The following is a 15058-nucleotide window of genomic DNA, read 5'->3' as shown; positions in this document are numbered from 1 at the left end:
GGTGTGCGCCCGAGTGTGATTGCTGTATTTACACCTGCCCAAACAAATTGCACTTAGGGGGCAAACAAACTTGGGTTCGATTGAACCGAACCAAACAGGGTATGTCTGAAAGCACCCTAAGATATAGTGTTCACGAGAATGAGGAGGACAGGTTCACAGAGACATTTCACCACCAAATTCTAACCAGGTTCATTATTAATTCCAAGTGGACATTTGTGCCAAATTTTAAAATATTCCCATAGGGCGTTCTTGAGATGTCATGTTCACGAAAATGGGACAGACGGAAAACTGAAATAAAATGCCTTTGGCCACAGCTATTGCTGGTGTGCAGGCATAATAAGAAAAAAAGGCAGAGGGTTGGAGCCTCTGCAGATAAATCCACCACACACTGTCCTACAGGGAGATGTAAAATTAACATTCCATAATTGAAGGATAAACACAGGGTGAGAAAGTCACTTGGAAATATGCATCTATTCATTTTTTTCTGTGCAGGCTTAAGGTAGCAGAGTTTTTATGGGTGCACTTTGCCATTGATTGAAGCAGCCTTGGGGCTCTGATTGGGCACTCTTTTCTTCTACCATTACTCATGCATATTATTGTGAAAGGAAAGCTGATGATTCACTCAGCCTTTATTCACGAGCAAACATTAAACAGAAAGAGCACACTGGGAGCTTTCTTATGGAAGGAAGTGATTTCTGAGTGAGTACTCATAAGTGACGGTGAATGGAACACCTACAAAAGTCAAGGACTCCCACTCAGTGACGAGAGTTGTGCGTAGGCGTTCACATGAAACAGACTGAAGCCGCTAGAAAGAAGAACATTCTCTATCAGTGTCTCTCAGAACTTTTTTTATTTCCCATGCATAGTTTGGACAAGAGTGTAATGGAACTGAAATGAAAATATGGAAATAAAAGTTTTGACATTCATTGTGATTTTCTCCATTATGGACATCAGAGGAATCATTAGCAAAACATGTTTAAAATTAGGTTTAAAAAAAAAGGGTTTATGGGAGGGTTTAAATCTTTCAGGAAGTCCTTCAAGGTTTGGACGGGGAAAAGTTCTGTATAACATAAATACATTACAAAAAAGTCCCTAAAACTAAAACATTCAGCACATTTTTATACAACACAGTGCAATTAAAAGGGGTAAGTTCCAAGAATGATTTTCCAGCACTCAGTTACTCAAACTGTGATGAGTTGACATGACTGATTTTCCTCTGCTTTTTTTTTTCTCTCTCCTTTTGAACTGAGAGATATAGACCAGCACAATTGTAAACACTTAGCAGTAAGATGTGCCTGGTACAGTGCTGCTCCAAACCACAACAGAGCATTAAAAAATCTAACAGATTTGAATTATGGTACAAAAAAAAAAAAAAAACAAAAAAAAACTTTTAGATTTGGTTTCCAGTTTAGGGAACGAACAGATGGGGTGAACATTAATTGAGGAGCTCATGTTGTCAAATTTGCTATAACAACTTCAAATGGTTATGAAAAGATGTCAATGTTGTGTTTACAGCTTATTCTATTGTCCCTTAACGACAAAAAAAAAAAAAAAAAAAAAAAAAACTTTACCAGGCATGACAATATTTCTCCCAAGAAATGATTAGGCCTATGTGTGGCTGTTTTGATGCTTCTACTGAATAAACAGATCAGTAGTAGTCGATGAAGGTCCAGATCTGTCCTGTGTCTGTAGGTTTACAGTTTGACTGATATCCGCATTTTAGAAAAAAGGTCTAATAGTTGGTTAATGTGCTCCCCTGCCGACCAGAAAAATCCCTTCAGTAGTGAGGACTGGTCTCAGAACTTGCTATCACCTAATACTGTGTCACAACTCTGTAGGTTTGGTGTATCATTAAGGTCCAAATACTGTTTCAAAGGCTCTTGTACATTGACAAGAGTAAGTATGTGTATTGTTTTTTTTTTTAGAATCCGGGGGAGAGAAAATCCATCACAAATTTGGATGCATTATTGGCAGTTTCCATTAAAAAAAATAATGTCCGGGCCCCTAAAAATCTTCAAGGTCCAGTGTTTAAGATTTAGGGAAATGTAGTGGCATCTAGAGGAGAGGATTGCTAATTGCAACCAGCTGAAACGTCTCCTTCTCCTAGAATTCCTTAAGTGTTCATTGTTTAGGAGGTTTTTAATGAGAGTCAAATTACCTGCAGAGGTCTCCTCCTCACCAAAACTAATGGACCAGGTGATTTAAATTGTTAAAAATACTGAATACAAGGTTATACAGGTTACAAATCAGTGTTTTTTTCAATGCTGTTTGGCATGTTGCAGATGGGCGGCTAGCCTAGCATCTGCTAATCTGTGCCCACCTTTTCCTCTGATAACTTAAAACCTAGATCTAATCAGTGTTTCTCTAACACGTTTGGCATATTGGAGATGCGCAATTAGCGTAGCACCTGCTAGCGTGTGCTCACCTTCCTCTCTGAAAGCTTAAGATCCACACATTTAGGTGATGTGTATCATGAGCTGAATTATTTGCAGAGGTCTCTTTCTCTCCAAAACAAACAGACCCAGTGATTTAAACGGGTAAAAACACAAAAATAATCTGCGTTTTCCAACATCGCCAGTCATGCAGGGGGTTTCTAAAAACGGTGGCCAATGCAAAAATACGAATGACCATATCTAGAGCCAGTGTTGGGTTTGTCCATTCTGGGCTACTGTAGAAACGTGGAGGTGCAATGTGGCTATCTCCGTAGGTGAAGACCCGCTCCCTGTGTAGATATAAACAGCTCATTCCAAGGAAACCAAAAAAACAACAATTCTTACTTTCAGGTGATTATACACTATAGAAAACATATTTATAATATTATACTCCATTTCTGCCTAATTCCTACACACTGGACCTTTAAAATGACCCTTACATTGTAAAGTTTGTATCAATATTGAAAAGAAAAAGCATTTCACAGTTCTAACTAACACTGTATTGCATCTGCAACAGCAGCATGGGAACATGGCGTAAACTGTGTGAGTATGTAAGCATGAGTAAGAGAGCATTAAAGAGAAAAGAGTAAAAGCACTCACTCACACCACAGGCCACAATAAGTGATTAGTACATATGTGCTTACTCTGCTGTGTGAGACGTTGTACTAAGTCGTGACTGCTCCCTGCTATGCCTTCATTGCCGGACAGAAACACAATAATTTAAAATAAAAATAAAAATAATGCGCATTAGACACAAAACATTTTACTTTGTGTATCTCTTAGTATGAAATGGGAATGTGCAACAAATAATGTAAAGCTGTGTGTCTGTAATGGCCCTACCTCGCATGGTATGGAGGCTAGTAACTAAAGATAAAGATAGACTTTTGATTGAAAATTTGGATTTTGTGTAACCTCTGGCAGGCCACAATATTCTCACCAAAGAACAAGCACAACGGCCAGAAGCGCTCCCTTCAACTTTCTCATGTGAAAAGCTTTAAGTGAGGAAGCTGCTCTGATCTAATCATGTTGCTCATCAGCGAGGTACAAGAGGGGATAAAAATAAACAGCGCTGGTTTTCAGACTTCACCATCAATTAAAGACGACATGAACAGAAACACCAAATGCTAACGTGATAACAAAGTTCAGTGTGATCCCAGTGATTACTGTGAGAAAAATATTACATATCTACACTTAGAAAATACACTTCAACACACCCAGATCCAAACAGTTCCTTCCAACAGTATGAAAAATATACAAATAAAAAATACAAGTACTCTCAGACACCAGGTAGGTAGTTTTCTGTTGACATGAAATCAGTGAGGACTAAAAGATAAATAGTTCACATTTTTTCTCCCTTGCATTTGAAAGAGAAAATAAAAATTTGTGTGTATGAAAGAAAAGAAAAAACTGTCCATTTGAAATATTATCCTTCAGCAATTAGTAACATTGTGACACCACATATTTGTTTTTCAGCTAAAAACGCTTTAGCTTCTCTAGTAAGCAAAAAAGAGCCAGTGTTGAAACCAAAAGCATTATATAATTCTTTTTTTTTTCAGACATCATACACTATGCACAGAGAATAAAAACATTAACAATAATCAAGTCTTTTCCACACAAGAGAAATGATTCCTCTGGTTAGGTTGGGGACATTAAGAGCTCAGGAAAAGACTGGGGATTCATCATAATCAGCATCATCATTACTGGATCATTATCAGTCAGAAATGCCTCTAACAGCCAGAATCTAATTACTGACGGTTCAACAGAGAGACAGAAAAGAGGCTGTTGACATAAATGTTTTTAACGTCCCGCAATTCAACATACTGTGAGGCCTGGGAGTGGTAGATGTTGAACTGGTGACTGGGGTACAAAGACAGAGAGTGATCTAGGGGACAAGGGCACACCAGTGTGTGCAGGTAGCATCTGTCTCAACTCTTAGTGTACTACAAACTTTGACCCATCGGAGGAGGAATATCAGTTAATGTATGTTAGTAACACCACCTGCAAGTTCTGTTCTGGAGCAGTTGGGCATCAGGCCCTGCCAGGTGAGTAACAGTCATTCATTGTGATTCATGGTCATGCCAGCTGAGTGCCATTTTGGCACCCATGTGGGAGGACTGGCAGAGGAGAGGGGACATCTGAGCTTCTTGGAACCTAGTGAAGGAAAGCCTCCACTCAGAAAGTTAAAGGAAGGGGGAAAGGAAGGAGTGAAATACTCAGCTCACTTGACATGTTCGGCACTGTGGGAAGAGCAGTAGTATTTCTTATGAGCTATGAATGTGGAGAGGCTGCTGAACTTGATGTTGCAGAGCCGACAGAAGCGGGAGTTACCGTTCAGGACAGGGGAGATCACTGTATTTTTGGGGCCGACGGTGGCAGCGGGCTGGGGCGTGGAGACAGGATGGGAGGCCGCGGTTGGGACAGCTGTGTCTGGAAGGTGGGATGACCCCACTGTCTCCCTCAGGACCTCAGGCACAGGTGACAAAGTCAGAGAGGGAGCCCTAGGGGGAGACATGGGCAGGGGTGAGCCGGCTGATGGTGATCCGCCCCCAGCTGAAGGGCTGCCGTTTACCAGTGGGGAGACGGGAGAAGTTGTACCGCTCCTGGTCTGCCCGTTGACACTGTCTCTGTGAACTCGTGTGACCAGTCGAAGCTGGCTGGTCGGGGTGGTGGAGGTTGTTGCAGCAGCTCCATCCCTGGGACTGAGGCTGGGGCTGCGGCTGACTGCACTGCCTGACTGTGGTGGCTGAATGGTTACAACCAGGCCATGGGTAGTCTTGAAGTGCTCCATCAGGTCACAGGTGATGAGCCTGTTAGGGCAGTATGGGCAGACCACCTGAGAGGAACCGACGTTTACACCTTTGGCTCCAGCTCCTGGGGTGGCTGCTAGTGTGGTGGTTGTATGGGGAGGAGATGTGGCATCGGAGGCCGGTAAGGCAGAGGGGTGAGGACTGGATGATGTGCCTTGAACCTGGGCCACCCACTCAGCGGGCAGAGCTTTAGCCTCCATAGGGTGCAGGAGATCCGGGCGCTCCTGCTGAGGCCTGCTTTTGGGAGAGGTAGAGGCTGATCTCTTGAGCCTGTGGAGCTGCTCCAAGGTATGGGGCTGGAGGGTGGTGGCAGGGCAATAGTAGGTTTTATGAGCCAGGTAGTTCTCAATGCTGTTGAAGCTGATACTGCAGGCGGTGCACTTGTGGTAGTCAGTAAGAGGCAGGGCAGGGAGAATACTGCTACTGCTGTGCCGTGGAACATCACTCAGACGGGGCCTCTTGCTCAGGTCAATCGGGCCATCTCCTTCAGGGCTGGAGCTTCCTGCCCCACTGGGAGAAACTTCTTGCTTCACTGCCAAGCCCAGAACAGATGGAGACGGTGCAGAGGCAGCAGCAGCAGCAGTGGCAGCAGCAGCAGCAGCAGCAGCAGCAGCATTGGCTAAGGCTTCAGTTCTGGCCATGTGAATCTCGTACATCTTCTTCCTCTTGCGTTTGCGGATAGGTTGGGGAAGGAAGGCTGCTGCGGTGGTTGCCTTGGCCATGTGTATGGCTCGCTGATTGGATGGGTCATGGCGTGACGCACAGTAGAAGCGTTTGTGAACAGTGTAGTTTTCATGACGACTGAAGCGGATGTTGCAGGCCTCGCAGAAGGTCCTATTGGGATCATCTTCTTGGTCCTCTGCAGAACCACTAGCAGGACTCTGGCTGCCTTCGCTTGCTCTTCCACCTCCACCTCCTCCTCCCAAGCTTCCACCTCCGCCTTCCCCTTCAGAGGAGGATGATATTCCCTCTCTCCCCACAATGGTTTCTGTCTTCACTTCCACAACCCTCCTGGATTCTGTTGCTCCACTCCCTGCAGGAGGGTCAGAGTTAGTAGGAGATGCAGAGGCTGCTCTACTTGCTGCTCCACCCTGTGGAGATGCAGACGAGTCATGTGCCCCACTGGAGGGCATCGTGGCTGAAGCTGCATCCCTTGTTGATCCAGGGCCTGAAGCTGAGGTTGCACCTTCTCCGTGGTGCCTGCTGGAGCAGTACAGCCTCTTATGTGCATAGAAGTTGTTGATGTTGTTGAAGGTAATATCGCACTCAAAGCAGGTGGCTCCTTTGTGAGGTGGAGTGGCTGTGGCTGTCGGTGCAGTCGGTCCAGAGGGGAAAAAGGCCGCTGGGTTGCTCTGAGGAACTGTCTGGCCCTGTTTCAGACGGCTGTGGACCATCTCTGACATTTTAGCCAGTATCTCTGAGGCCTGAGGCAAAATGGCTGCCTCGGGATTAAACATGTACTGAGGCAAGAACATCGCTCCTCCAGGAAGGACTGACCCTGCACCTCCCACATGTGCAGGGCTAGAACCAGGGGTGGGACTAGTTGGTTCTGCCTTCACAGTTGCTGTGGCTGAACTCTTCGGAGAGGTTGATGTCTGGCATGAGACTGTGACAATTTGACCCTCCGTTGTCTCCCTTCCTGCTTCTTGATCTCCCTCCCCTCCACCAATCTCTTCTTCCTCTCTGTCCTCCTTTATCTCCATTTGCTGCTCTTCTGTCTCTGAGTCGGAATGAGGCTCCTCTTTGATCTTTAGGTCAGTGGTTGGGGCATTGGGAGGACTGTAGTCTCGAGGCGTGGCTGAGCTGCCGTTTGCACCAGGGCTGGATGAGTCTGGTGTTGGGACACAGGCTAGGGGCTCCCTCTCCTGGGGAGATGGCTGGAGCTGGGGGTGGTCAATTGATGACGGGGTACTTTGGCGAGGGGTGGGGCTCCTTTCGGCTGGGACCCTGACCTCTAGATGGGTTCGTACATGCTGCTGAAGCTGGGCAGGGGAGTCAGAGTTGTGGCCACACACTTGACACTTCAGCACCACACCAGAGTCCCCTGGACTGAGACCTGAAGAAGAGAGTCGAGATTAATGAACTGCAACAGTATGTTATATCTGAATGGATTTAGAACAATGTGTCTGGTCCAAATTGATCTGCAGTCTTGACAATCAGTTTATACAACGATGGTATGACCTACCAGTGGACAGGGGTAGCTTGGGAAGTCCTGGCCCTGGGGAGTAGACCTCACTGCGAGATCCAGGCTGGCAAACCATGTGGCTGGTGACCAGATGGCTGTAGAGGATGTCCCTTGTGGTGGAGACGAAGCCACAGCCATGACACACCCCGTTGAGTGTGTCTGTGTGTACCTTAAGGTGGCGCTCGCAGTTTGCTTTGGTGGTGAAGGCTGACAGACAGATGAGACAGACAAAAGGACGCTCACCTATTAAAGGACAAAGAGGGACAATAGCTTAGATGGACAAACAATCATCTCCCAGACAATGTAATGAACTGATTGATGAAGGCACACTAGTCAAATATCTACAAAGTAGGTCTAAACGTTCCGACCCTTTGTGTGTTTGGCATATATATAAATCTTGCTCTCACCACTGTGTGTACGCATGTGGATCTCCAGTGAGCTGGCACTAGGGCAGCTCTTGTTGCACTGTGGAAAGGGACAGATGCGTTCATTTGGGTAGGACTCCTTGGGTTTGTCTTGTGGTGGGGATGAAGCTGCAGCCGGCTGCTTCTGACGGCTGGCACAGTAGTACATAAGGTGGGCCTGCAGGTTCCTCTCACTGCGGTACCAGATTCCACAGTCCTTGCATGGGAAAATGTCCTCTGATAGACAGCAGAACATATGTTTAGGATTAACTGCCTGAACAGAGACACAAATCTGTGGTTTGAGCAACATCATGAAAAGCAAGCAAGTGCTGAATTTGGGTTTCAATTTTATCTACCTGTCTTTACATCTACCTTTATTAAATATACCTAAAGTATGTGCATATGTGACTGAAAACATTTTTCAGAAGTCAATCTACAGCTCCACTAGATTGAGCAAGCACTCACGTTTGCCACACACGCACATTTCATTGCTATGAGTATCCAAGGCGACAAGAAACTAAGGTCATGAGAACAATAATTATCATACGTTTTAACTTCTAGGTTATTTTTAACAACGTCAAAATCATTTGCTGCAGTGTTACCAGATGAACGTGTTATCATCTAGGATGATTATCAATGGTCACAGAAAATGTGTGTGTGTTTGGGCATCAGCCACACACATCAGCACAGCAGAAGGCCAATAGGAAACTTTGCTGTGTAGCACTGTGAGGACACTGAAAGAGCTGCAGTGTCATCTTGTGGCCAAAGAGATCATTGCAGCTTTCAGACATATGGTAAATTACAGTAGATCATAATGGCCTGCAGGCACCAGCTTGTGTTGCAGTGATCAGAATAAAAATCACTGGATGAAATATGTAAAGGCTGCCAACACAAAAATATAAAGCATAATAAATTAGAAGGGGGTACTGTACTGGATGTTATATTCTTTAGGCCACATATCTCATATTTCTAATACCAATAACGTTGTACCAATAACGGTTAAAATTCCAGTCCATCTGATTCTAATCAATGACTTGGACAAATTAGAACCCACTTCCATGTTTATACTATTTATAATATATACTCTATTGCCTAAAAAAAGCAGCTATACTACCAACAAGTAAGACAGATATATTTTCATGCCTTAAATATGACACTCACTATTGACAACGGCAGTAGCCAAGATTGCGGCCATGCCAGCTTGCTGCGGGAGGAGCTGGATGTCTGACCGCAGAGCCGCCGGATACAGTGACTCCTCCTTTACCACAGGTTGTTTTTGGGTGACGAGGCTGAGTGGAGGAGAGAGCTGGACCAGCGGGGAGGAGGAAGATGAGGCTCCAGGAGGCGACAGGAAAGCCAGGAGCTTTTCACCAGCTGCAACCTCTCTGGTCACCTTACAGAACAATTCCTCACCTGGAAACACACAAACTTAGGTCACAAATTGAGACTAGCAGGGTCAGTCCCTCGTTTTGTATGACATGGTAACAATTAGCTTTTTGTTTTCATACCAGTTGAATTTATTCTATTTAGGGGCTAGTTTTTTTAAAGGAATACTTCACCCCCGAAATGACCATTTAAACATCAGTTACTCACTCTGAGTTACATTGAATTCTTGAAGAAAACTTGGTTTGTCTTGCATATCTTTACAATGAACAGAGAATCCAACAAACGCAGACCTTCTTCATGAATGAAGTCATTGGAGTCCAGGTTTTTAATATACTTAAATACTTTATAAATCCCAAGGGAGGAAATTCAATGTTTTCACTCCGTTGTCATATACATAAACACACAGGCCCGAAATACACACGCATGCACGAACAGGACCTATACATGCATTAAATGGAGAGGTGTCAACTTTAACAACAGCAAAATGATAAAAACATCCATTAGTAGTAATGTTTCAGTTAAAATGCATGTGTTTAAGAAGTAATGAGCATACAACTAGATAAATGAGGCTTGGATTAAACTGTGCGACTTGTGTGAGTTTGTCAAGGAATGTTTTGATATAGTTCTGCTGCTGTTAAACGAGGTCCTGTTTACTTCAATTCATGAAGAATGTTTGCCTTTTTGAATTCTATGTTCACTGTGGAGGCAAAGTTTTTTTCATGAACTGAAGTTAACCCGCGGTGAGTAACTGATATACAAAGGGTCATTTTGCAGGCAAAGTACACCTTTAAAGGTATACTGCTTGTAAATGCTCACTAAGGGAGATAAAGTAAGATGTTAATAGAAAACGGAAAAAGGAACACTTTCCCAAAACCACACAATGACTTTGAGCAAGGCATTAACTCCTGAGATAGTGAATTGAGGTTGCTTAGAGGCTTCCAGTGACAGACTGGGTTTAGACTGGGCAATAGGAATGCTGATTCAGACGCAGTCAGCACACATTATGAGTGGATCACAAGGATAGACTATGCATCACAAACAGCTGTATTCAGGTGGACACGATGCTTGAAGTGTTCTCCTTTGTCACATAAAAAAACTCACCTTGGCTGTAGATGGTACAGTTGGCAGCGGAGACGACAGGGGTCAGAGGGAGCAGACTAATCCAACAGTCTGGATCTTCACATACAAGAGTCAGCCTGGAGCTCTGCACACAACACACACACACACACACACACACACACACACACACACACACACAGAATGGCAATGAGAACTGAACAGAACCTTTTCATTGATCAGACTCATCACAGTCACTGCTGAATTACACAGTACTCTATATATTGAAGTAGAATGTGTATACTCATACAAATGTGTGTAATACACTGCACAGTGATATTAAAGTGTACTGCTCAATTTGAAAATCATTTCTTAATTGTATTATTGTTTGTTTGTTTGTTTGTTTTTTTACATGATTTTACATTATAATGTCACATATGCAGACTGTACTGAAGGTCTTGTTATGGGACTATTAGTGCTTAAACAAATAGTTGATTTATTGATCAGTCAACAAAAACAAAATCAACAACAACTAAGAGTTGAGTAAAAAATGTAAAAATGTGTTGGTTCATGCCTCTCTTATATAGCATTGTAAATTGTAATATATCTTTGGACTGTTGGTCAGACATAAACAATTCCAAGTTGCTGTCTTGAGCTCCAGGACACTGTGATGATATTTAATAAATCAACCCTTTAAAATCCCACCCATGCCTTAATTTAGACAGTTGAGGTATTAAAGGGTAACTTTGGTATTTTTCAACTTGGTCCCATCTTACCCAATTTTTTTTGTGTTTATGTGACTAATCAGCACAGCCATTTTTGAACCTGCTCCAGTACTGAGAGAGACAGCTGCAAAACAAGTTGCAATGTAACCATTCAGGGCATTTTTGCACCGTCACTGTAGATCCACTGAAAATGCTTGTTTCTGCCACTACTCAAAGGCTCAGATTTTTATTGTAAGTGTCTGACAACATTATGGAAGGACCCTGCAGAGATAGACCTTTTAGTTCAAGAGTAAGATCCTTTTAGTTTAACCAGAAACAGCCCCAAAATCACTACTGGCAAACCCAGCAGACTCCATTTAAGTAAACTGTAACTTTGTTATCCTAAAACACACTTCATTTAAGTTGACAGAAACAAAATAAAACTCACAAAAACCACGTTGGTTCATCTTTCCATTGTTGCAACAATCACTAACTCTGGTTTGAAAGAAATGTTTAATTCACCCAGTTAGATGTGAAAATATGCTTCCTCTATACATGCTAAAATGACTTTATTCAAATGGAGTCTGGTGTTTTAGTGATGGCCATTTTGGGTCTGTTTCTGGTTAAACAAAAAGAATCCTACTCTTTAAAAAGGGTCTATCTCTGTAGGGATCCTTTCCATAATGCTGTCAGACACTTAAAAAAACAATCTGAGTCAAAAATTTTCAGTGGATGTATATTGACGGTGCTCAAATGCTTACATGGATTACATGTACATTGCAGCCTGTTTTGCTGCTGCTGGCTGCAGCTATCTCACTCAATACAGACCATATTCAGAAACTGTCGATCCCTTCAGTGTCTTAGACACACAAACATAGGAAAATAGCATTCAGATTGAAAAAGTTACCCTCTAACAAATTACATTATTCCTTCCATTGTGGATTCCATTTCCTGCCACAAAGACAAGGATCTTACCTGATGATAGATACTTTACATGTTCATATTTATGGAACATTTGCATACTGTACTGGCAATAAAGTACATACAGTGTAGTGCTAGTGTCCCACAGCTGGAACATTATAAAGTCTCAATTCTTTCATGTGTTTCTCTCATGCCTCCCTTTAACAATGTTTCAAAAGGAAACAAATCAAATGAAATAAGAGAGATACTCTTAAAATACATGCCATTGTCACTTTCAAGTGTCCATTCTTTAACTGTGCTGCTGTGTAGTACGTGGAGCATGAGATAATCACAAAAATCCAAGCATTAATTGCTGTCAATTGGGAATACACAGTCACACGGTACTGTCCAGTGCGTGGCCAGTGGTAAACACCCGCCAGCGAGCAGAGGATGATTACAACCCAAGAAGGAAATGAGGAAATGAGGGGAGTACGGGCTGAACAAAGCCGTATAGAAAATCAAGGAGAAGAGAGGAGAAAAGAGGAGAAAAAGAATAAAAGAGGAAGAGAGACCCCGGGAGAGAGGGAGAGAAGAAAGGGAAGAGAAAGAAGATCTGATGAGGTCGACAGGCTGCTATTCAGCCATAATTAGATCCACAGTGAATACACTGGACAAAGAGTGGAGAGTCAACATCCAGTGTCTGTATGTGTGGAGGTATGAGAGAGTGAGACAGGGAGGGTAGGAGAGAGAGAGAACACGTAAAACACACACAGATACACACACACCTGTGTGTCCTCAGTACAATCTTGTCTTTGTTCGTATGAGGCACCAGGAGCATTCCCTCTGACAATCACTCCCAGGACACAGGCTTATCCCATGTCTTCATGAAACACACACACAGACACACTTTTTTTTCCTCAGCTCCACACTCTTCCACCGTCATGCCGTAGCAAATGATTTTACTGCAAAACTGCATTAACTTCAATGTCTTGTCATACTCAACAAACACCATTAGACATCAGCTTGTCTTATAATCTCTTCATTAGCACAGTTTCACAGTGACCTGATGTGATGTTTACAGGTGAACAAACTGCTGTAAATAATCTTGTGTAGTGTTGTCATAATATTGGAATTTCTTACTTTGATACAGTACCTTGAAAAACATTGATATTTGACGCCATTTTTGATGATGGCGACTTTTCTTTTCTTGGGTAGTAGCAATATAATGACTGTAGTAAACATGAACAATACGAGAAAGAGAGAAAGCACAGCTGGTGCTGATGTTACAATACTGTGGAAAATGAGCATTGAAACTGTTTCAAATGTTCAGAAACAATGTGTATCAATAAATGGATATTTTTGACAACACTAAGCGCATGGTTAATCCACATTTTGAAAGTATACAACAAATTTATCATTTTTTTAATGACACGGCTGGGTAAAGGTTTCATCTACTGTAACTGCCCTGCAGATAAAAACTAGTGACAAAAGGCAATTTTACCAGCTTTTAACTGAAATAGCTACCAGCATGGTACATGCACAGGTGCTCTACTGTTTGTTTGTGCTATTGTTGTTGCTAAGATAAAAGTGAAGAGTTTGCTTTTTCACATGTGATATGACTCAGCTATTCTCTTGTTTCCCCCCTAACTTAAATAAAGTACAAGTAGTTCAACATTTCACAAGGGAATGTAGACATAAAGTATGATCTCCATGTAATGGACATTTTTATCAAACCCACAGTGTCAGGGCAGCACAGTATTGTTGTCAGTTGGTGATGCAGTACTGTTCCCTCTCCACCATGAGGCAGCATTCCCTCAGCACTGGACATGAGAGTCCTCACAGCAGACTGACCGAGCAGTTAAAGTCTGTAAAGGTCACAGTTGACATAATGGTGTTTCCTGCTTGTTAAGAGTTTCTACCGTGGCACTCAAAAGTTTGCTTTAATACCAAGGCTCCCACTGCGTTATATTACATGACTTTTTCATGTATTTCAATTCAAAATCACAGCTTTTTCTTGCCCAAAAGTGTTATATATTCCACATTTTGCAATATTATGCATTTTTTTTAAATACTGACTTCCAAACCTCATCTATGCTGATTCCTAAAACAATGCATATTCCCTGTCTGGAAACAAAAATCTCAGAAATAAATATTCTAGAAATGGCCTGAGCACTCAACACTTTTTAAATATATTTAAAAGCTTATCAGCACTTTTTCACCACATCTTAGTTCTGCTGTTATTGCTTTGTATAATAGCAATTTATGTGATTATTTCTCCATTTTGTTGTCAATACTACTGCTTTTAAAGACAGGCTGAACCTCCCAGTGAGTGACAAAAAGATCTATCACTGGCTTTCTCAGAGCAGCGGACAGTGTGATGTGGTGGACAGCCAGTGAGAGCCCAGAACAGGAGGTGTGGTTCATACAAACTGGCACATTTCATGCATTTGGCCAAAAAACGGATTGCCCAAACTGATGAGAATTCTCATTGCACATGTATCTGTCCTCTATTCTTTCCATCTGTAATAAACTGCCAAAAACCTGGTTCCTTCCTTCATTAGAGAACTACAATGCACTCGACACACAATCCAAAATATATTCATTGTATTAATAGAAAATGGTTTGAAAATTTGAATCTGTATCTGCATTAGACACAAGTGCAGTAGTATAAGTATGACATTTCTTGGCTTATAATCCAGAGAGGTGAGAAAAAATGGGCTAAAACATACAAAAAACATTGTTCCTCATATGGTCAAACCTCCCACCAACATTCATTATAGTAAGTTAATGGTCTTTGAGAAATTCTGCTAAATAACAAATAGAAAACACACAAATGGGGTCAAAAACACAATATGGTGTAGATAAATGGAAAAAAAAAAGGATTGCATTGATCCATGTGTCATATTCACGATCTGTACCATGCCACTCCATAAGGTGTCTGTTTACCAAGGTAAAAAAAAACCAAAACTGCATTAATGTACAGTACAATCAGACGGATCATACTGTACGGCCTGAGTTAAATCTTGAAATACCTACAGAGGAAGCTGTCAGTGGGACAGCTTGGGAAGACAGTGAGAAGTGAAGGGAAGGACAGAATGAAGGAAGCCTCTCAGTCTGTTGTACGTTGAAGATTGAGGCAGAGCGTATTGGATTTCATGGGGAACTAGCGCTGATGTGGAGATAC

At 42.4% G+C, this 15058-nt stretch overlaps 1 protein-coding gene across 1 annotated transcript in view; it reads right to left on the bottom strand.

The window, feature by feature from the left end:
• Window positions 1–831: 831 nt before the first annotated feature.
• The window catches only part of zfpm1 (zinc finger protein, FOG family member 1), a 130223-nt gene continuing 115996 nt past the window's right edge, over window positions 832–15058 (bottom strand). The window contains exons 5-9 of the mRNA XM_033634158.2: window positions 10316–10418; window positions 8990–9241; window positions 7832–8065; window positions 7425–7667; window positions 832–7295 (exon numbers count right to left, since the gene is read on the bottom strand). Coding sequence (XP_033490049.2) covers window positions 4651–7295; window positions 7425–7667; window positions 7832–8065; window positions 8990–9241; window positions 10316–10418 — 3477 coding nt within the window. The 3' untranslated portion in view covers window positions 832–4650. The remainder of the gene's footprint in view (window positions 7296–7424; window positions 7668–7831; window positions 8066–8989; window positions 9242–10315; window positions 10419–15058) is intronic.

The sequence above is a fragment of the Epinephelus lanceolatus genome, chromosome 5 (assembly GCF_041903045.1).
Source record: "Epinephelus lanceolatus isolate andai-2023 chromosome 5, ASM4190304v1, whole genome shotgun sequence".
NCBI lineage: Eukaryota > Metazoa > Chordata > Actinopteri > Perciformes > Serranidae > Epinephelus > Epinephelus lanceolatus.
The sequence above is the reverse complement of the archived record's forward strand: the minus strand, read 5'-3'. Positions and strand labels throughout refer to the sequence as shown.